The sequence below is a fragment of the Cetorhinus maximus genome, chromosome 1, assembly GCF_964194155.1.
Source record: "Cetorhinus maximus chromosome 1, sCetMax3.hap1.1, whole genome shotgun sequence".
NCBI lineage: Eukaryota > Metazoa > Chordata > Chondrichthyes > Lamniformes > Cetorhinidae > Cetorhinus > Cetorhinus maximus.
Window position 1 is genome coordinate 153,699,540 of NC_135879.1, and position 20,003 is coordinate 153,719,542.

The window sequence follows — 20,003 nt, forward strand, 5'->3', positions numbered from 1 at the left end:
TGAACACACTAGATTCAGTTATAACCATAATAATACGCTCCCTGCATATTTTCTAAGTACACAGGAGCATTTTGGCACAAAGTAGATGGGAAACCTGAAGTGCAATGTCTCTTAACATGCTGCTTCATTTCTTCTCACCCAACATCTGATTGACTATGACATAGAAACTGACTGTAGAATTGGAACCAAGTACTAGAACTTCCCATTTCAATCCTTAGACTCCGGATGCTCTCCTGGAAGAGGTGCAGCATGCAATCATCAGAAATATGGGGACCAATGATTCCCTTAAAATGAAGGCAACATGAGAGGCTATTTTGAGAATCTCTATTGCTTTCTCCACAAAATTGACCACATGCGGCCCAGGATTTTGTGGGGCCGACCGGTTGTTCCCCACTGATTGAAGAACCAGTGGGGAACCCCGTCAGATCGGAGGCCCGATGGAATCAAGTGTACTTAAATAAACTACAGGACACATCATTGTGTTATGTAAATGTTTGCCTTCACCTGCCTAGGCAGTGACATGGCAGAATGGAACAGATGGGTTCTACAATAGGCAGGTAATCTCTCTATCAGGTTGTTGAAGACTCCTTCCCCCATTGTGATGCTAAGGAAATCTAAATCTGGTGTATCTGTTTTAGCCCTAGGTGCAGCTGCTTATGGAGGAAATTCTGGGAAGAAACGTTCTTCAAGATTCCAACCGTCACCTGCCCACCATCCTTGTCAGATGTCTGTGCCTCTGTGGGCATGTTCCAAAGGAAATATTCCCATGACCAATTGGCTTTCCTACTATCACTGCTTAACACATAAAACATATTGGTCCAGCAACCCTTAAATGTACATTGGGGAATATAATTCTATTCTGAATGTATTTGCTTAACAAAACATGCTTAACATTTATAGCAAAAGTAATTGGCATTGAAGCAGGTATGAGGTTACTGAGCAAAAAGTGGTACCTTGCCCATTGAAACTGTGCTAAAATAACACTGGTTCTATTACTACTCATACTATATTATTGCCTTGATTTCCATATCAAATCATATACGTACAAGGGCACCTATTCTTTGGGAGCAGTACATATGATAACATTTTGTGTCATGATGGAAATTAGTGGCTTCCTTTATAACAGGCAATGTTAAGGATTTCATAAGTATAAGACTTCAAACTTCGGAATTTTAAGCGGTGACGTTTAAGAAAAATTAGATGACATAACATGAATATGCCTTTGATTTATACACTATGGGGCTCTTATTGAAATTTTTGCAAAGATTTGGGATAAGAAAATAATATTGTGGGATATTGCTCCCCAAGCTTCTCAGATATTTTACAATCTTGCTGTAGCCTCTTGTTGCTGGCTGCAGGGCCAGAGCAGTGCAAAAGGAAAACATGCAGCTATTTTAAAAAGTATTGTAGACCTGCAGTATTCTGTACTATGCTTTATTTCTAATGTCACATTCTATATACCCCAAATGTGGCATTCGATCCTTTTTAACTTATTTACGTAAATTGACCCCTTGAGAAATACCCCCATGGTCAGTTTCTGGGGCACAAAGTTTTCCCCTGTGTAAAAGTAGTTAATTTAGCATGATAAATCCAGTGTGCATACCATTATAAAGCTGTCTTGTAGTTGAGTGAACAAGGTGAATGGTGCACACAAAAGTATGTTTTGCATCATTTGCATATCATAAGTAGGCATGTGACATGAAAGTGCCATTTCTATGGTTAATACAAAGTGATTTAAAATACAAAAAACACTTTGTTGAAGAGATGGAGTAGAAAAAGCACAAATTGTCCCCTTCACAGTGCCTTTATTAAAAATTGGGCTCAGTGTTGTAAGCCATTTGAAGCAAATTATCAGAACATCTGGTTACTCGATCGTGATATATTTCGGCAGTGTCCCAATACCAGTTTAGAATTTAAACCTCTTTAATTTTCTTTCCAACTGGTTTATAGAAATAAATTCCAACAATTGCTGAGGTAACAGGGTCTAAAGACTTTCCCTGTGCAATGAAAGCTAGAGAACTGGGAACAGTGATTTTTATTTAGGTTTTATTGAAGGTATGTGTATTTCTGGCTGCTTTTTAAAAACATATTAATATGTAAAGCCCTCTTTTATGTCCATCTTAAAACAGGTCAGTAAACAAACTAATAATCATTCAATCTTACAATAACATACGTTGACTGATATAAAAGTAGAAACAGTTTTGAGGGTTATGTACTGCTGGAGTTGCAGGTTTTTAAAATAAAGGCAGAAACACTGATCTCAATTGGAAAAGATGAGTGATGTTGGAACAATGCATTAGAATGAATACAGTAGCCAAATTAGTTTTCTGATTGTGTGTTATGCTGAGGCATTTTGTAGTATGAAGTTTTTCTGTGAAAAATGGTTTTGCTATTCAGATTGACATTACCATATAAAAAAAAAGTACAGGTCAGTGACTTAAACTTAATATATTGTGAAACTTACCAATTGTTGTTAAACTGGTGATATGACCTCTTCGCTCAATGCAGTGTTGTTTCAAATGTCAATGAATATATGCAATTGTAGGCATTAGAAAAAAAAATCTTATTTTGTCAAAGGTTAAAGACCCTAAAAGTGCACCTGGTGTTTCAGTTTTGTTACATTCTTTAGAAACTCACTGTATTGAAGAAGATACAGAGAAGATGCTGTAACAATAACCACATGATATGAGCTACAGAGAAAAAGAATCATGACTCAAATAAAGTTAATTAAAACCTAGAGTTTACAACAAGGTGAGAAAAATCCTTGTTCCATAAGTGATGCACTAATAGTATTTTCAGTAATGTGATTGATAAATAACTATCTTGTTTATCACAGCTTGTGGCAGTTAAGTTCTTATTTACTATAACATCAAATATAGCAATTCAGTCTTAACACATATTTAAGCTTGCCTCTGTTAAAAAATGTCTATCCCACTAGAAGATTAATGCCTCCCAAAAACATTATTGCTAAAAAAATTCGCCCCAAATGAAAATGTAATTAAAAGTATAACTATTTAAGGAGGATTTAAACTCATAGTCCCCAAAGTTTTTGTTTGTGTGATCTGTTTATCAAAATTTAATTTCTGTTTTTCTTTTGTTGTTATATTGTGCATAAAGTTAGCCATTCAACTCGATTCCCCAACACTTATTGGCCTTGAAATTAAAGTGCATCTATTTTTCGACATTCGGGGAAGGGGAGAAGGGGCTTAGGTTACAATCCCTGCATCTGAATGGTGAGGTCCGAGGAGCCCACAATAATGGGACTCAGATCTCATTAACATAAAATGTTTGGGGAGGGTCCTGTCAATAAAGAGCAAACCAAGATCAGCCCCTTATCTGCATCATAGTGGCCCTCAAGTAATTGAAGGCCAAGGAGGGTTGGGCAGGGGGATTGGGGTGGAATTAGAGCCCACGGTGTGATGAGAAGCTGGAAGGGCAAGGTGCGTGAGGGAGGTGGTGGTGTGATCATCAGACTTTTGGAAGGTAACAGGTTGTGTCTCGGAAAGGGAAGAGATCGGGCCTTGTGGGGAGGAATCAGTGTACAGGGGAAGGAGGGATCAGGCCTCAGGAAGGGAATCAGATGCAGGAAGGGGTACAGACCTGGTCCAAGAATGGAGGATCAATGTCTGTGGGGTTGAGAGGATGTGGCGGGTGAGTAGGTGGATGGGAAGGAGCAGAGGAAGAAATTGAGCTTTGTTCTTTAATGTGGTGCCAGGAGGAGAACTCTTGCTCCTACTGACTCCACATTCAGGTAATTATAGGTGTCCTTCCTGCCAGTTAGCTAGCCTCAAATTGTATTGTGCAAGTTCAGCATGTGGCAAGTGAAACACAGGTGTTCAGAAATTGGAAACTGATGTTGTAAGAATAATGCAGAACCTTAATTTAATTAAATTATTTCCCTCTTTAACGTTCTTGACAAGGGTGCCTAATGACCTTCTCCAACATGGTGGCATCGCACTTGCAGCCAGAAATAGCATGCCAAATTTTGAGGCTTGGATCCACAGTATAAAATATGGAACACAAGAAAACCGTTCACATCATTAGACTATGTGCAATCTTGGATTCCTCCAAACCCTTTTATCTCTCTGTTCTTCCAAATTAAATCAAGTAAAATTCATTAAGAAATAATTTGCATTTAGATAACATCTTTTACATCCTCAAGAATCCCAAAGCATTTTACACCTAATTAAGTACCTTTAATGTATAATCACTGTTGTAATGTAGGATCCTGCTGAGGGAGTATCAGAAGTTAGGAACTAAATGAAAAAGCAAGACCTTGAGGGTAATAATCTTTAGATTATTGCCTGTACCACATGCAAATTGGCATAGAGGGAGGCAAATTGGTTGAGCAAAATTTTGGCTAAAGGGCTGGTGTGGAAAGAAAGGTTCCTATTCATGGGGCACTGGCACCATACAATGGCAGGAAGAAGCTGTACCAACGGAACAGGCTCCATTTAAACCAGAATGGGACCATTACTCTGGTAGAAAGGGTAAACAGGAAGATTGTAAAGGCCTTAAACTAGTAAGGCAGGTGAGGAGAGACCTACAAGAAATGAAACAAGCTTAAATATAAGTGAAACAAGAAAGGAGAATATGGAGCAGACTAAAATAAGAGGGTGGGGGGACACACGACATAAATGGCCAGTGAATAACTAGAGTAACAAAACAGAAGTGTAAAAAGATGATTACAAATAAAGTGAGAGGAACTGCTATTAAGAAATGATTTGAGCACTTTATGCAGATACACAGAGTGTCCATAATAAAACAAGGGAGCTAAAGGCAATAGCACATTGTGAGAAACCACAGTCGGGACTACTGAGACATAGCTATAGAATATTCAAGACTGAGAATTAAACATTGCAGGGTGTAACATAGTTAGAAAAGACAGAGTGAGAAAAAGGGGAGGTGGAGAAGCTGTACTTATTAGAAATAACATAATGGCAGTAGAAAAAGCGACACAACCATCAAAAAGACAGAGATAGAATCCACAAGCAAGAATTCATAGAGTGTATTTGGGACAGTTTCCTAAAACAATATATTGTAGATCCAACCAGGGATCAGGTTATTTTGGATCTGGTAATGTGTAATAAATGCTTAATAAATGATCTCGGAGTAAAAGATCCCCTAGGAAACAGTGACCATAACATGGTGGAATTTTGTATTCAGTTTGAGAGTGAGAAACTTAGTTCGGAAACAACTGTGCTAAACTTAAATAAGGGTAATTACAAAAGAATGAGGGCAGAGTTGGCTGGAGTGGACTGGGAAAGGAGTTTAGCAGAAAAGATGGTTGATGAACAATGGCAGACTTTTAAGAAAATAGTTCATGACTCACAGCAAAGATATATCCCAGTGAGGAAGAAGGATTGTAGGAAGGGGATAAACCAACCATGGTTAACCAAGGAAGTTAAGGATTGTATCAAAGTGAAAGAAAAAACATACAATGTGGCAAAGATTAGTGGTGAGCCAGAAGATTGGGAAAGTTTTAAAAACTAAGAGAAGATGACCAAAAAAATAATAAAAAGGGAGAAAATAAACTTTGAGGGTAAACTAGCAAGTAATATAAAAATGGACAATAAGAGCTTCTTTAAATATATAAAAAGGAAGAGAGAGGCCAAAGTCAATATGGGCCCCTTAGAGAATGAGGCTGGGGAAATAATAATGGTGAACCAGGAAATGGCAGAGAAGTTGAATAAATACTTTGCATCAGTCTTCACTGTAGAAGACAGTAATAGCATACCAAAAATACTAAATAATCATGGGGCAAAAGGGGGAGGGGAGGAAATAAATACAATAGTATCACTACAGAAACAACTCCTAGGGAAACTAATGGGGCTAAAGGCCGATAAGGCACCTGGACCTGGATGGGTTGCATCCTAGGCTATTAAAGGAAATAGCTGCAGAGATAATGGGTGCACTGGTAGTAATCTTCCAAGAATCCTTAGATTCTGGAAAAGTCCCATAGGATTGGAAATCTGCCAATGTAACACCCTTATTCAAAAAGATAGGGATACAAAAAATAGGTAACTATAGGTCGCCAGTTAGCTTAACATCTGTCATTGGGAAAATGTTGGAGTCTATTATAAAGGATGTAATAGCAGAGCATTTGGAAATGCATAATGTAATCAAGCAGAACCCAACATAGCTTCATGAAGGGGAAATCATTCCTGACAAATTTATTACAATTCTTTGAAGGGGTAACAAGTAGGATAGATAAAGGGGAACCAGTAAATGTAATATATTTGGATTTCCAAAAGGCGTTCGATAAGGTACCACACATAAAGCTACTTAATAAGATAAGAGCCCATGGTGTTGGGGGTAGTATATTAGCATGGATAGAGGACTGGCTAACTAATAGAAGACAGAGAGTTGGGATATGGGGGGCATTTTCAGGATAGCAACCTGTAACTAGCGGAGTGCCACGTGATCGGTGCTGGGGTCATAATTATGAATAAAATATATTAATGACTTGGATGAGGAAAATTAATGTACTATCGCCAAGTTTATAGATGACACAAAAATAAGTGGGAAGGCAAGCGGTGAGGATGCCACAAAGAGTCTACTGAGGGATACAGACACATTGAGTGGGCAAAAATGTGGCAGGTGGAATATAATGTGGGAAAGTGTAAGGCTATATACTTTGGCAGGAAGAATAGAGGAACTGAATATTATTTAAATGGAGAAAGACTGCAGAAGTCTGCAGCACAGAGGAATTTGGGGGTCCTCATGTACGAATTAAAAAAACTAGCATACAAGTTCAACGGGTAATAGGGAAGGCAAATGGAATGTTGGCCTTTATTTCAAAGGGAATGGAGTATAAAAGTTGGGAAGTCTTGCTAAAACTATACAAGGCACTAGTTAGACCACACCTAGAATACTGTGAACGGTTTTGGTCCTCTTATCTAAGGAAAGATATACTGGCATTGGAGGCAGTGAGAGAAGGTCCACTGGGTTGATCCTGGGGAAGGAGGGATTTTCTTATGAGGAGAGGTTGAATAGGTTGGGCCTGTACTCATTGGAGCTTAGAAGAATGAGAGGCGACCTTATTGAAACATCTTAAGATTCTTAGGGGGCTTGACAGGGTAGATGCTGAGAGGTTGTTTCCCCTTGTGGGAGAGTCTAAGACCAGAGGGCATAATCTCAGAATAAGGGGGCACCCATTTAAAATAGAGATGAGGAGGAATTTCTTCTCTCCGAGGGTAGTCAATCTATGGAACTCTTTACCGTATTGGGCTGTAAAGGCTGGGTCGTTAAATATATTCAAGGCTGAGATAGACAGATTTTTAATCAGTAAAGGAATCAAGGGTTATGGGGAAAGACAGGAAAGTGGAGTTGAGGATTATCAGATCCGCCATGATCTCATTGAATGGCGGAGCAGACTCGATTGGCCGAATGGCCTATTTCTGCTCCTACGTCTTATGGTCTTATGGAATAGAGATGAGCAATAATAGAGGATTAATCACACAAATAGGGATAGCCCACAGCCCATCTAAAAGGGAGGTAGAGAAAAAAATATGCAACAACTAGGGAAATGAATAAAAAAAAGTAAAATAATCATGGCTGATTCCAATTACCCCAAAATTAATTGGCCAGAAGAGGGGGTAATGTGACAAGGGAATGCAGTTCCTACATTGTGTACAGGACAACTTTCTAATCCAGCATATAAGAAGCTCAACAAGCGAGGATTCACTACTGGCTCTGGTAATGGGGAATGAACCAGTGAAAATATGAAAAGTAGAAGTAAGGGAAGATCTAGGCAACAATGATTGCAGTATAATAAGGTTTAGGATAATACAGTACTCGAGAAGGACATAAGCATGACAAAGACCACTGCAATAGATTTTGATAGAGTAGATGCAGAGAAAATGTTTCTACTTGTGAGGAAGAGCAAAAATATAGCTCATCAATACGCAGATAGTCACCAAGAAATCAAATAGGGAATTCAGGAGGAACCTCTTTACCCAGAAAGTGTTAAGGATGTGAAACTGGTACCACAGAAAATAGAATATGCATTTAAGCGGAAGCTTAGATAAACCTATGAGGGAGAAATGAATAGAGGGCTTTGCTGGTAGTTGGATGTGGTTGAAGTGGAACATAAACGCCAGCGTGGACTGATTGGCCAAATAACGTGTTGTCACGACCACGTAAAAGGTGTTTCCTCAAATTGGTCCATGGGCTAAGAATTTTTGTGCATGTAGCCCCCTTTAAATTTGAGTGGATTGATTTAAAAATAACCAACAGACAAGCTTTAGTCTTAAAAAAGATAAAGGTTAGTTTATTAACTATTTCTGAAAGTTACTTAAGTAAAAGTGATAAAGTTATTAACTAAAATGCAAAGATTAAAATGCAGATAAAATAAAAAATATACATACAGCTGAGTTTTCAAATCAGTCTTTACAATATTGTTGCAGGCCGGTTGCTTGAATTCCTTCTTTCTGAAGTGAGGGTGTTGAAACTTGAGGTTTTGTTTAGCAACTGCAATGGCTTCTCCAGTCAAATAGTCAATGTTTGCCTTTTTCAGGTGGACTCAGCAGGTCAAGCAGGTTTTTAGAGAGGTTTCTTGTTCTTCATTAGTTCTGCGGTTACAGCACTTCCAAATTGCCTGGACTCTTTGGGCAGAACAGCAGTTGATTTCTTAATATCTTCCTCTTAGACTTCCAGTGGCAAAGCAAAAATCCCTCTGATGATGTTTCTCACAGTTTTTCCTGGGGGATCTTCACTCTGCCTCCCAAGATGGCTTCTTACAGCCTCCTTTATACAGTTTAAAAAACACAAAAATGGCTGCTACGTTAATTTTCAAAGAGTCATTGTTTCACCAGGCAAAAAGGTTAATTGGATTGTGGTCCTTTGAAGTTCCTTCCTGTCTTCTGTGCCCTCTGAAGTGAAAGGGTTTATCACATGTTTTTGTAAAAGTCAGTGGACATCCCTAGAAGAAGCTTTTGCATTTTAATGACTCTTCGTAGCCAGCTCTAGAGATATGAGTCTGACAAGATTTGAACTAAATCAGAAAGATGCCTTGTTGTCTGTCCATGGGCAGAATTTTTACCTTGGTGGGCAGGCGCGGGCCCAACCCGCTTGAGTGTAAAATTACGTCCTGATGTCAATGCGCAGTCCTGCGATATTTCGGTCGGCGGGCGCATGCTGGAATCGGCAACACGCCCCCCGACAATTGAAAAGCCCATTAAGGCCATTAAAAAGTTAATTGAGTTAAATTTTTTGCTGCCCGTTCAACCTTACAGTTGGTGGGGCAGGCGAAAAGGTCAAGTGGCCCTTGCACTTTTTAGGAAACCTCATCCACAGGCGGGATGAGGTTCCCACTCGGAGATTAGTTTAAGTTTTAAAAATCTAAATGAAGAAAAAAATTTAAGACATGTCCCCTCGTGACAGTCGGCTGCGCGCCCGCCGAACTGAAAATCTAAATGATGCTCGGTGACATCGGGACGCACGCCCAACGTCACCCTGCGTCATTTTATGCCTCGGCGGGCCCTGCCCCTGCTCACTGAGCTGAAAATTCTGGCTCAGGAGAATTTTCCTGCTCTTTCTGAACTACTGCCATCTTCATCTTTGTCCACTAGAGGGAGCAAATGTGGTCTCTATTTAACATCTGATCCAAATGTCAGCAGCTCCTTCAGTGAGCTGTTCCTTTATAGCATATCAGCAGAGTTAGCCTAGACAGGCCAAAGATGTTGGGATCTGGATTCCAGGCGAGAAGAGGGTCAAGTAAGTTAAATTAAACAAAGTGAATTGCTAATTTTTTTTACAGGTTTAATCTTTTCCTATCGACTACGGTGGGATACAGAGATTTAATTTTAAAGAAATATTGCTTTAGTGAGAATCCAGAAGAAGATCAGAGGGAAGGAATTGTCCTCTTCACCCACTTTTTGGACCAAAAATTTGCATTCAAGATGGAGTGGGGGCTGCAATTTTCAGGTCGTGATTTCTAACATGTAGATGTATTCCTCTACGGAGAGCCAGCATGGACTCACTCGACCGAATGGCCGCCTTCTGTGCTGTTATGACTTTATGACTTCCAGTCTCCTGTGGAATTGTCCAACTCACCTTTCTCAAAAACCATTGAGCGTCCTGAGTAAGCAAATTGGGCCCTTAATGTTTGTTTTAGGGTCCAGTTCAAATTAATCACCAAATGCTTGTGTGTCTACTGCAGCCTTACTAGAGGTTCTTAAAGGGATCACTGGAAGCTGCCTAGTCCATGAAATAAACATATTTGATCGCTTAAATTATTTTTTTTATTCAACATTTTTTTTTGCTCTTAGTTGATGTTTACCCTTAATGATATGTATCTATCTACATTTCTCTCTATCTCTCTCTCTTTACCACCCCCCAATGAATGAGTGAGAGAAAGAAAAAATTTATACATAATGAGAATAATTTTTTTTGCTGTTTTTGTTTGGGAACTGTACCACAATGAATGTCAGAACACAGCAATGTTCCCACTGGAGATTTTGGTGGGATCATTGAAATGAGCAGCCCAGACATCTGCCAGAAACAGATGCCTCATTAGCCCATGCAAATTGAGGTCATATGATATCAATGGTACCCCACTACAATTTTCTGATAGCTGTGGTTGGAGTGTGCGCTGTACAAGCTCTGTCCATTGGTACTTGGCATTGAGCAGCCTAATGGCTGGACCTTGAAGGGACTCTGCAGAGCACTTAAAATACACTGCAGGTAAGTTCCTGTGACAACTTTTATGGCCCCAGCAATGCTACTCCTTGCCCCACAGAAATCATTCCACCTGCTATCAGTCCATCTGTATGCTAAATACATGGGCAGCTCTCTAATGGAACGGTGATAAGACTCAATCATGAAAATTGATTGGGTATCTCACAAACATCAAGTGGCCAAACTGAAAATTGACCCAATATCTTTCTCGAGTTTCTTTTAAGTATGTGTCTGGCATTTACTTAATAATTCTATGGAAAGCACATTGAATTTGTAATGAGAAAAAAAACAAGAATCTCACTTTTTTTTGATTAGCTGAAACTGAATACATTGGAGCACAGATCATGAAAGACTCTACAGAAAAGAAACCAATTTAAATACTGCAATTTGAATTTACTTCAGGTAATAAATTGTTTAGTTTAATTTTTCTAAGTGATTCCAGTTGTGAACTTAATTTCTACCCAGCTTAAAATATAACCATATAAAAAGTTAAATTTGCATTAATGCAAATTTCATGAGTTAACTCATGAAATTAATTATTTGTTGTTTAAAAATACATTCAAGTGGATAACCCCATGTAGGAGTCCCATCTACCTGTGGCTTAGGACTTAAACTTTGGTTCAGTCACGCAATTGGAAATTTCACCAGAAATTTGTTTGCTAGGCACTTCAAACTCCTGTGAGCAAATTTTGCATAAGAGTGATAGTCGCATCGTGGGATTGTAATTTACACTGTGCTTTTCTAGAACCAAAGGAGCCAGCGTGCACCACAACAACCCAGGCAAGATAACAATTGAGTAAAAAATTTACAAATTACTAAGGCCTGAGCAATGGGCCTTATTTTCCTGTCTTGGTTGTTGGCTAAGTGAAATTTTCTATGTTGCTGAGGGGATTGATGTTTGTGCTAGGTTTGAAGAGGATGTTTATCTGGCATTTTGACATTAAGCTAGGATGTTGTGCCTGGAGTCTGACAGCCAGACCCAAACCAGCTGGCATGAGTAGCCATTTGGTCAAGGGTACATTCCTGCTGCATGTTATAAATGCCAACAGCTTCCGCAAGAACTATAGAATCACTTTTATTATATAAATAATCAAGAAAAGAGGGTTTTGGCAAGGAGGAAAATAAACAAATGTAAGGATTTATAGCGAAAGTAGATGCTGCAAATTTACCGTGGAAGATTTTATACTGTAAAGATTTTGGGAAGCAAAGTGCAAAATCATTACTGCTTGCATTTTAAGCAAGTTTTCTAAGGTGGCAATAGTATTACAAATATTACAGCTATGAATCATGTATCTTTTACTATCAATTAAAGGTGTGATTTTTTTTTTAAACTGTTAGTCATGTGATAGATTGCTTCAGTAAATTGCTATATTACAGTGATGAGCAGACCACTGTCAAATTTTAAGGTGCAGTAAACATCAGAAAGCATGTTCCTAGTTCCAGAGTACCTAAACAATGTCACAGGAGGTTTACTGATAGTTAAATAAAAGTTTCTTTACTTATAGGTATTGATGATTTACATTTGCAATTATTTAACAGATAATTTGCTTATAAATGGAATGAGTTGAACTTGGTTGGCATTACCATCTTGCCATGAGTTACCTTGGTTAGATTTTTTACATAGATAAAACTATGATTACAAGTAGTGATCATTTATTCGGGTACCGCAATGGAAAAATTACAAAGGGACCACCAAGTTTCTTATGGAACATATGTCTTTTGGATTTGACAAAATTTAGGTTGCTTAGGGTAGTTAGAGTATTCCAAATTATATAGCCTGCTTCATGTCAACTGGATAACTTTATATTAACCTTATGCTAAAATATGGTGCAGTTCCAGGACCACCCTCACTATACAGATTGGTTTTGTGTGTGTGTGTGTGTATGTATGTATGTATAACTTCTGAGTCAGGTCATTTATCTGACTCACAGTGTATCTTCTCAGATAGTTTCACATCATTTGTAGTTTGCAATGTAACTCTTATTCATTGCAAAGCTGTATTTATTAAACACCCAGGTTGCCCAATGGATCATTTTTTGAGGGCACAGTTTCAAACTAAGGGTTCTCCTATTTAAAACTGAGATGAGGATGAATTTCTTCTCTCAGAAGGTTGTTAGTATTTGGAATTCTCTCCCTCAGCGAGCAGTGGATCATTGAATATATTCAAGGCTGAGTTAGACAGATTTTTGATTGACAAAGGAGTCAAGGATTATGAGGGGCAAGCAGGAAAGTGGAATTAAGGCCACATCAAATCAACCATGATCTAACTGAATGGCGGAGCAGGCTTGAGGGGACGAATGGCCTACTCCTCTTATTTCTTGGGTTATGCCCTTATTTGCAACTTTATAAATCAACTTTTCAGTGTTTTGTTGTTAGGATAAAGCAGACACTTCCACTTGCACACTAATAAATTTACCAGACAAGGAACGGATTCCAGTGCATGCATCCAGGCATAAATGGGCTGAACTCTTCTGTTGCCGAATTCAATGGGAGGCGTAGTACGTAATATAATTTGGATCCTCCGACTTGAGCATTCACAATCCCCAAAGCCTTGATCTCCAACCCAATCCCCAAAACTTTAGCCTGGATCCATAGCCCACAGACCCAATTACCAAATCTTGTACTCCATCAGAAAGCTCTCACTGACACACTGGCTCCATTATGAGGCCCATGGCCCAATATTAAGAGAGCCTCAAGCCTCACTATTCAGGTGCAGGGATTGCCCCATTCACCCAAAAATGGACATGCCCAAATTTCTGGACCATGTTTCCTGACAGAGAATAACACATATCTGAGCAGCAATTAACGCCAAAGGAATTTTAAAATACATACATTTGTTTAAAAATCTAAACCCCATCAGCGTTGAAGTTTCAAACAGGAAGGCTCTATTCATGTAGAACAATCTGACCACTTAAGAGTTAAGCACATCACATTTTCCTAAGTCTAATTTTCAGCATCTTTATTTAGTAAGACCTATTATTTGATGTTTAATAATCTCAGAAATTTTTTTCTAAAACAATATTTGATTAGATAATTCCCATTTGGTATTAAATAATTAAAACAATAATTTTGAAACTAACTTTCAACACAGTATACCACCTAAACAGACTATTCCCTGCCTTAATAAAAATGAAATAGTGGTCCATACATCTCAAAACATTCTCCATAATTGTTGTATCTTCATGCTTTTGCATTAGCTGTATATAAGTCTCCTGGCGTAAGTCACAATTTAAGTAAGGGGAGATTTGGTAATTATAAAGCAACATCAGTGTTTTTCACAATGTGAGAAAATCTGTTTTGACTTGCAACAATTCAGCCCCAATTTTATTTTGCTGTCTGTAGAAATCATATGGTTCGGAAAATCTAAGGCAACTATCACAAGCTGTGAATAAGTATACCATTTTCATATGAAGGTTATATCAAAAGATATTTTTTGGTACAGACCAAAATCAAAGCTATTTAAAAAAAAAAGTAAGCTTTTGTAAATTGCAACTTTCAATCCATTCTTTTTTTAACTATCAATAAACAATTCCAGCCACTTTACCTAAATCAATGGATCTTAATTCCATGATAAATCTGCAGAAGTTGGAGAACAAGAAATTGTTTTACTGTTTTCTTTTGGATGATATTCCGATTTCCCCTCCATTCATGAACAAGTAAGGTACCTAGAAAATGTTGCAACAATATACTTAACACTAAAGAGTCATGTTATTTTGTAAAATCTTCCTTTTCTAATCTAATTTATAAGACAGCTCCCTACTGAAAGGAGAATAAAACAGAGCAGTGAAGATAAATTGAGCATGTTGGTATCCATTATTTCAGCCAGCTCAATTTTTTTGGTATAAAGCTTTGTTATTGTCAGAATTTTTGTATGTTAATGAAAAGTATTGCTCTGTTTTGATTGTTTTTTGCAATCAGTGTAAGCTGTGGCATTTTGTTGTTAAAATGGATTTTAATGACGTAATTTGTGTATGCATTTGAATTATCACAAAACATATATCATACATGGGAGTTGATGTGCTGTTTACCATACTCTGTAATGCTGGGAACTACTCAACCAATATAAAGACATGTTTTGATTGTGACCACTGGGTATGTGCAGTTCTTGCTTCGTGTATTTTTTTTAAACTTTCCTTCTCTGCAATGAATCATACCTTCACTAATTTTGTTTAGTAATTAAACAAGCTACCATTCAACAGTAATATCATATCAACAATAGCTTGGCTGCCAGATAATTGTGGAGGAATGGGGTGAAGTGTGGAAACAGATCCTCACAACTGTGGTAAATCAATTCAATGCCTTATACCAAATGTACTGCACCCATCACTGATTGAGAAATGCTTGAGATACTGGACAGTGGTTTGGAATATCTGCTGTGATCCATCTCAACCTGAAACCCATAATCTCACCATCCAACATCACATACACAATACACAAGCTAGGTCAGCTTTTCCTGCAAATAGCAAGAAAGTATATCTTCGGTTGTGAAAAGGCCCTGTGCTTCTCCAATGCAAGAAATGAACCCATGAGAAACATAACAGTCACAGCAAAAAATGTGCATCACCCTAAGGATAAAGTACCATGTCTGGAGTAACTCTCTGGAGGAATATGTAATAGCCTAACCAAATGAGCACTGAAGCCACTGAATTTATGAAGTTCAGTTTAATTTAAATGATGTAAGCTGGTGCCCAATTGAATTCTCACCTCCAACTGCGATCAGTTACTCATCCCACTGGGGGATGAGGGAGGGATAATAAATTACATAGTGTTGTCAGATATAAATGCATGCAGCAGCATAAAGGGCCATGCATTAGCAGGGCAGCGCACACATGGGAACACTACCATCTGCAAGTTCCGCTCCAAGCCATCCTAATTTGGAACTTTATCACAGCTCCTTCATTGTTGCTGTGTCCAAAACCTGGAACTCCCTAACAGAGCTCTGGGTGGACTGCAGCAGTTCAAGAAGGCAGCTTACCATCACCTTCTCGAGGGCAACAAATGCTGGCTTGTCAGTGACACGTCCATTTAATGAATTTAAAGAGAAAAATCGGGTCATTGGAATTGAAAGGAGGTTTAGAAATTGATCACTCTCTGAGATGCCTGTCCATAGTGCACAGTTTGGGTTATGCATTGAAGTACTGCTGCTTCATAATAAAGCTAAGAAGGAGCGTAGTCTTTGAGATGACAAGGAGAAGGCCTGCAGGACCTCCTGTTCAGCTACAGTGGAAGGAGATGTCTCTGGATGTGTCATCTCCAAGAATAGCAACTCAATGACACAACAAGTTTAATAACTTTACCAAGCATGAAGTGCTCTAAGCATGCTTACCATTACAACTATCTTTCCCTCATTATACTGAACTGCTTCAAAGGCATTCCATTGATGTCTAATTAAAATTACAGGGCTCTTTCAGTTTCACATGGGGCAGAATTTTATGCTGATCGGGTGGGCGCATGCCTGCCCTGATCCAGTGTGAAATTGGGTGAGATGACACTGAGCGAGTGTCTTGACATTATCCCGTGATTGCGCGATATTTCAGTTGGCACACGCATGCAAAAGTCGGAAGCACATCTGCCGACAATTAAGAGGGCAATTAAGATCATTAACGGCGCAATTGTCTTTAATTTTACTTTGCCCGTCCAAGCTTACAGTTGACGGAGGGGACGAATTGGCCAGGAGGCCTTTACGTTTTTCATGAAACCTCATCCAAGGGCAGGATAAGGTTTCCGTGATGAATTAAAATAAAAATAAAAATCGGTGGACAGCATTTTTATCATGTATATTTTAGAGGTGCCTGATTGGGATGGCTGGACATTTTTTTTCTGCTTTTCAAAACTTTATTTTTGACTTTTCAGGTCTACAGCTGCCTGAGGCAGCTCTCTGCCTTCAGAGAGCTTTCTGTCAGCGCCCGCGTTGATGTCAGCGCCCACCCTCTTTCCATCCCCACCCCGGCAGCACTGAGCTTCTCAGCGTGCGTTTCACGCTGGCTTAATTGGCCAGCCAACGTGAAATTGCGGTCAGGGGCCGATCGCAGTCGGCGGTCTGTTCCCACCGATCACACCTGTCCAACTGCCGACCTAAAAATTCTGCCTGTGGTGTAAAACTGACTTCTGCCACAATCCTTTGTTTTACCAAAGGTGACCTCAGTGATCACATGTGGCAAGCCACAATACTCAAAACGCAACAGTGGTCAAAGGAATTTCTCCAAATATCCCCTTTTCATAAAAAGAAAAAACAAATTGTTTGCACTATCATTTGCAGTTATAAGTTACCTGAATCCATGATCTTTTATGAAAGTCATCATGCATGAACAAAAACCGTTTGTTCTTTCAAGACTTTTCTGGGATGTCATGAGTCATGAGCGTCTCTTTAGCTTGCTTAGTTAATTACAAGCATTGCATTGGCTGATGTGGCCCTTAATCTTATTCCTCATACTTGGCCAGTAGAGCACTTCTCTTGCTTTCCTTAGACATGACTCAATTCCTTGATGGCTTGCATGGATACGCTTCAGCATTTTTTTTCTCATCTCCTGAGGGATCATGACTCTAGTTCCTTTGTACAAGATGCCATCTTGGGTAGTCACTTCAGCTCTTTATGTCCAGTACTCTCTTACAGCAACAAGCGTGTCCTTGATGGTTTCAGACCATCCTTTCATCACTACTTCCTGTGTATTTGAAGAGTTGCATAGTTTGCTTGATCTGAGCAAGACACTTGTCAGATTCAGTGTCTCTGCTGGGTTGATGACTTCTAAGCATGTTGCGCTGTTGCTTCTCGTTAAATCTGGAAGATTTCACACTCTGTACTAGCATCAACTTCCTTCAAAGGGAGTGCAGCTCTCAACAGCATGTCGGTGATGTACATCTGCTTCCCTTGCTTGTACTTCACTTTCAAATTATATCTCTGCAAATGAAGTAATATCCTTTGCAGGCACTTAAGGGCAGTTAGAAGCTTTAAAGTAGCTTGTGGTTAGACTCTACCATCACTTTCTCTCTCTCATACAAGTATCGATTAAAATGCTCACAAGCAAAAACAAAAGCCAGACACACTTTCTCAACCTGTGTGTAATGTTTTCAGTTTGCGTTAATGCTCTGGATGCAAACGCAACTGGTTGTCCTGCTGCATGAGGGGCGCTCCAAGTCCCGTTTTACTGGCATCACACCACGGCATGCCTTCGGCGGACATTGTAGTACCTCAGCACTGGCATTGTCCTCACGCATTGTTTGATGCAAGTGAAAGCTGCTGCTTGTTCTGTGCCCCAATACCACTAAACATTCTTTGCAGTGAGCTTGTGTAGAGGTTCACAGTCTGAAGACAAATTGGGCAAGAACTTTGCTAGGTAGTTCACATATCTAATAAATTATTGCACTATCTTCACATCTGTTGCTTGCTGCATCTCTTCTACAGCTTGCATCTTATCAGGATCAGGGTAAAGTCCTTTCGCTGTCAGTACATGACCGATGCACTTGACTTCAGTCATCTTCATTTGCAGTTTTTTCTTGTTCAGCTTCAGGTTAATCTGGCAAGCTCTCTCTAGCAGTCTCACTAGATTCTGATCATGGTCTGTGATGGCTTCTTCCATCATAAGTCCACATCCATAGATCACCCATGATCGCTTCCACTCTTGGAAGATCATTGACGATCTTGTGTTGACGTTGTTTATACTCTTCCAGAGCAGTAGATATGCCAAATGGCATGCACAACCATCTGTACCTCCCAGATCATAGTCAGGAAACTGCTGCTTTCATCCAACTGCACTTGCCAGTATCCATCCTTCGCATCTGGGGTGGTAAAAACCTTTGCCTTTGGCAAGGTGCAGCAAAATCTCTTCAGTGGTTGGCATGGGGTAGATAGATCTCTTCAAAGCTTAACTGGGATGTTTTGGATCTATGCACACAGTTTTACTGCTACCATGCTGTTAATCCAGTCTGCAGGAGTTATCACTTTCTTAATTACTAGCAAATTTTCAAGCTCCTCTATCTTGTCTTTCAGGTTGGACTTGAGGGCAGCTGGAAGTCTCCTCAGAAGATGCTAAGTTGGTCTCACACTCTCATCTATTTCAAGATGATATTCACTAGGAAGACATCTAATACCTGTGAAAGCATCTTTGTAACTTTTTAGGATCTGTTCAGCAGTCAACGGTGCCGTGCAGAATGGTGCAAATCTATTCTGGTACATAGAGGGTTACCAGTTCAAGTTTTTGACTTATTTTAGCTGAAATGAGGGGGCTTTGCTTAGCCAGTATCACTATCATTAACAGCCCTTTGTCCTTTTGTCCATGACATGTCTGGCAATCTCTCCCTTGCCCCCACCTATCACTGGCCTTCTATCCAGCTTCACCTGCTCCACCCCCCCTTAAACAGTATAAATTTCATTACATTTCTACTTCTCTTTAGCTCTGAAGAAGTTATAAGGACTTGAAACGTTAACTCTTTTTTTCTCTCTACAGATGCTGTTAGACCTGCTGAGTTTTTCCAGCATTTTCTGTTTTTGTTTCAAAATTCCAGTGGTGAGCTTGATGATTGGTGGCAGAATGCATACAAATATAATTTAATTGATGTCCTCACAAAACACAGGTGTTACTAGATATTACTGTAGCATATAGCTTTGAACTCCTCGGAAAAGACACATGCCTTTCTGGTGAAAGAAATGGAGGCATAGTAGACTGCTTCAAACAAACCAACACAGCAGCTATTGGGAACATGAGCATTTCCTATGTGACAGATCCGCTGGACATCAGTTCTTATCGACAGAGGTGACAGGACTGATGAATGGAGCACACACAACTGTGGGAGTCCAATCTATGACTTTAATGATGCTGGTTGAAGGCAATAATAAATGATCTTGCCTCCAGCAAACAATATAACTGTACATAGCTGATTTGTGTCACTCAGGACAGTTTGGAACAAAGTTGAAACATTCAGCGTCATAATAATCTGCACAGGTCACTGGTAGTGTGGTGCTTACAGTTGAAGTGGGCTGCAGAGCACCATATCTCAATGTAGGTTTCCCTTGTGAAATGCTGCTTCCTCAAGCACTGTTTCGGAATATGTTGGAAGTCGGAGTGCCTTGGTTGTATATTCTGAATTTCAGGTACCAGAGGGTGAATATCCAGTGATACCTCACCAACCTCTGCTTCTCTTCCTGAAAAATAAAACACAGGGGAGGCAATAACGCAGTGATATTGTCACTGGATATCTGATTCACTAATGTCCTTTAGGGAAGGAAATCTGTCATCCTTACCTGGTCTGACCTACATGTGACTCCAGACCCACAGCAATGTGGTTGACTCTTCAATGCCCTCTGAGATGGCCTAACAAGACACTCA

General features: G+C 39.4%; 1 protein-coding gene across 3 annotated transcripts in view; it reads left to right on the forward strand.

Annotated features, from left to right (window-relative positions):
• The window catches only part of zdhhc2 (zDHHC palmitoyltransferase 2), a 183,878-nt gene extending 169,113 nt beyond the window's left edge, over positions 1-14,765 (forward strand). For 2 of the 3 annotated variants that reach the window (XM_078548420.1, XM_078548406.1), the window contains one exon: positions 639-14,765. Coding sequence is in view for 1 of the 3 variants with exons in the window: in XM_078548406.1 (XP_078404532.1) it covers positions 639-832 (194 nt within the window). In the remaining 2 variants the exon portion in view is untranslated. The remainder of the gene's footprint in view (positions 1-638) is intronic. The other variant, XR_013577521.1, reaches the window with a different exon arrangement.
• The last annotated feature ends 5,238 nt before the right edge of the window (positions 14,766-20,003 follow it).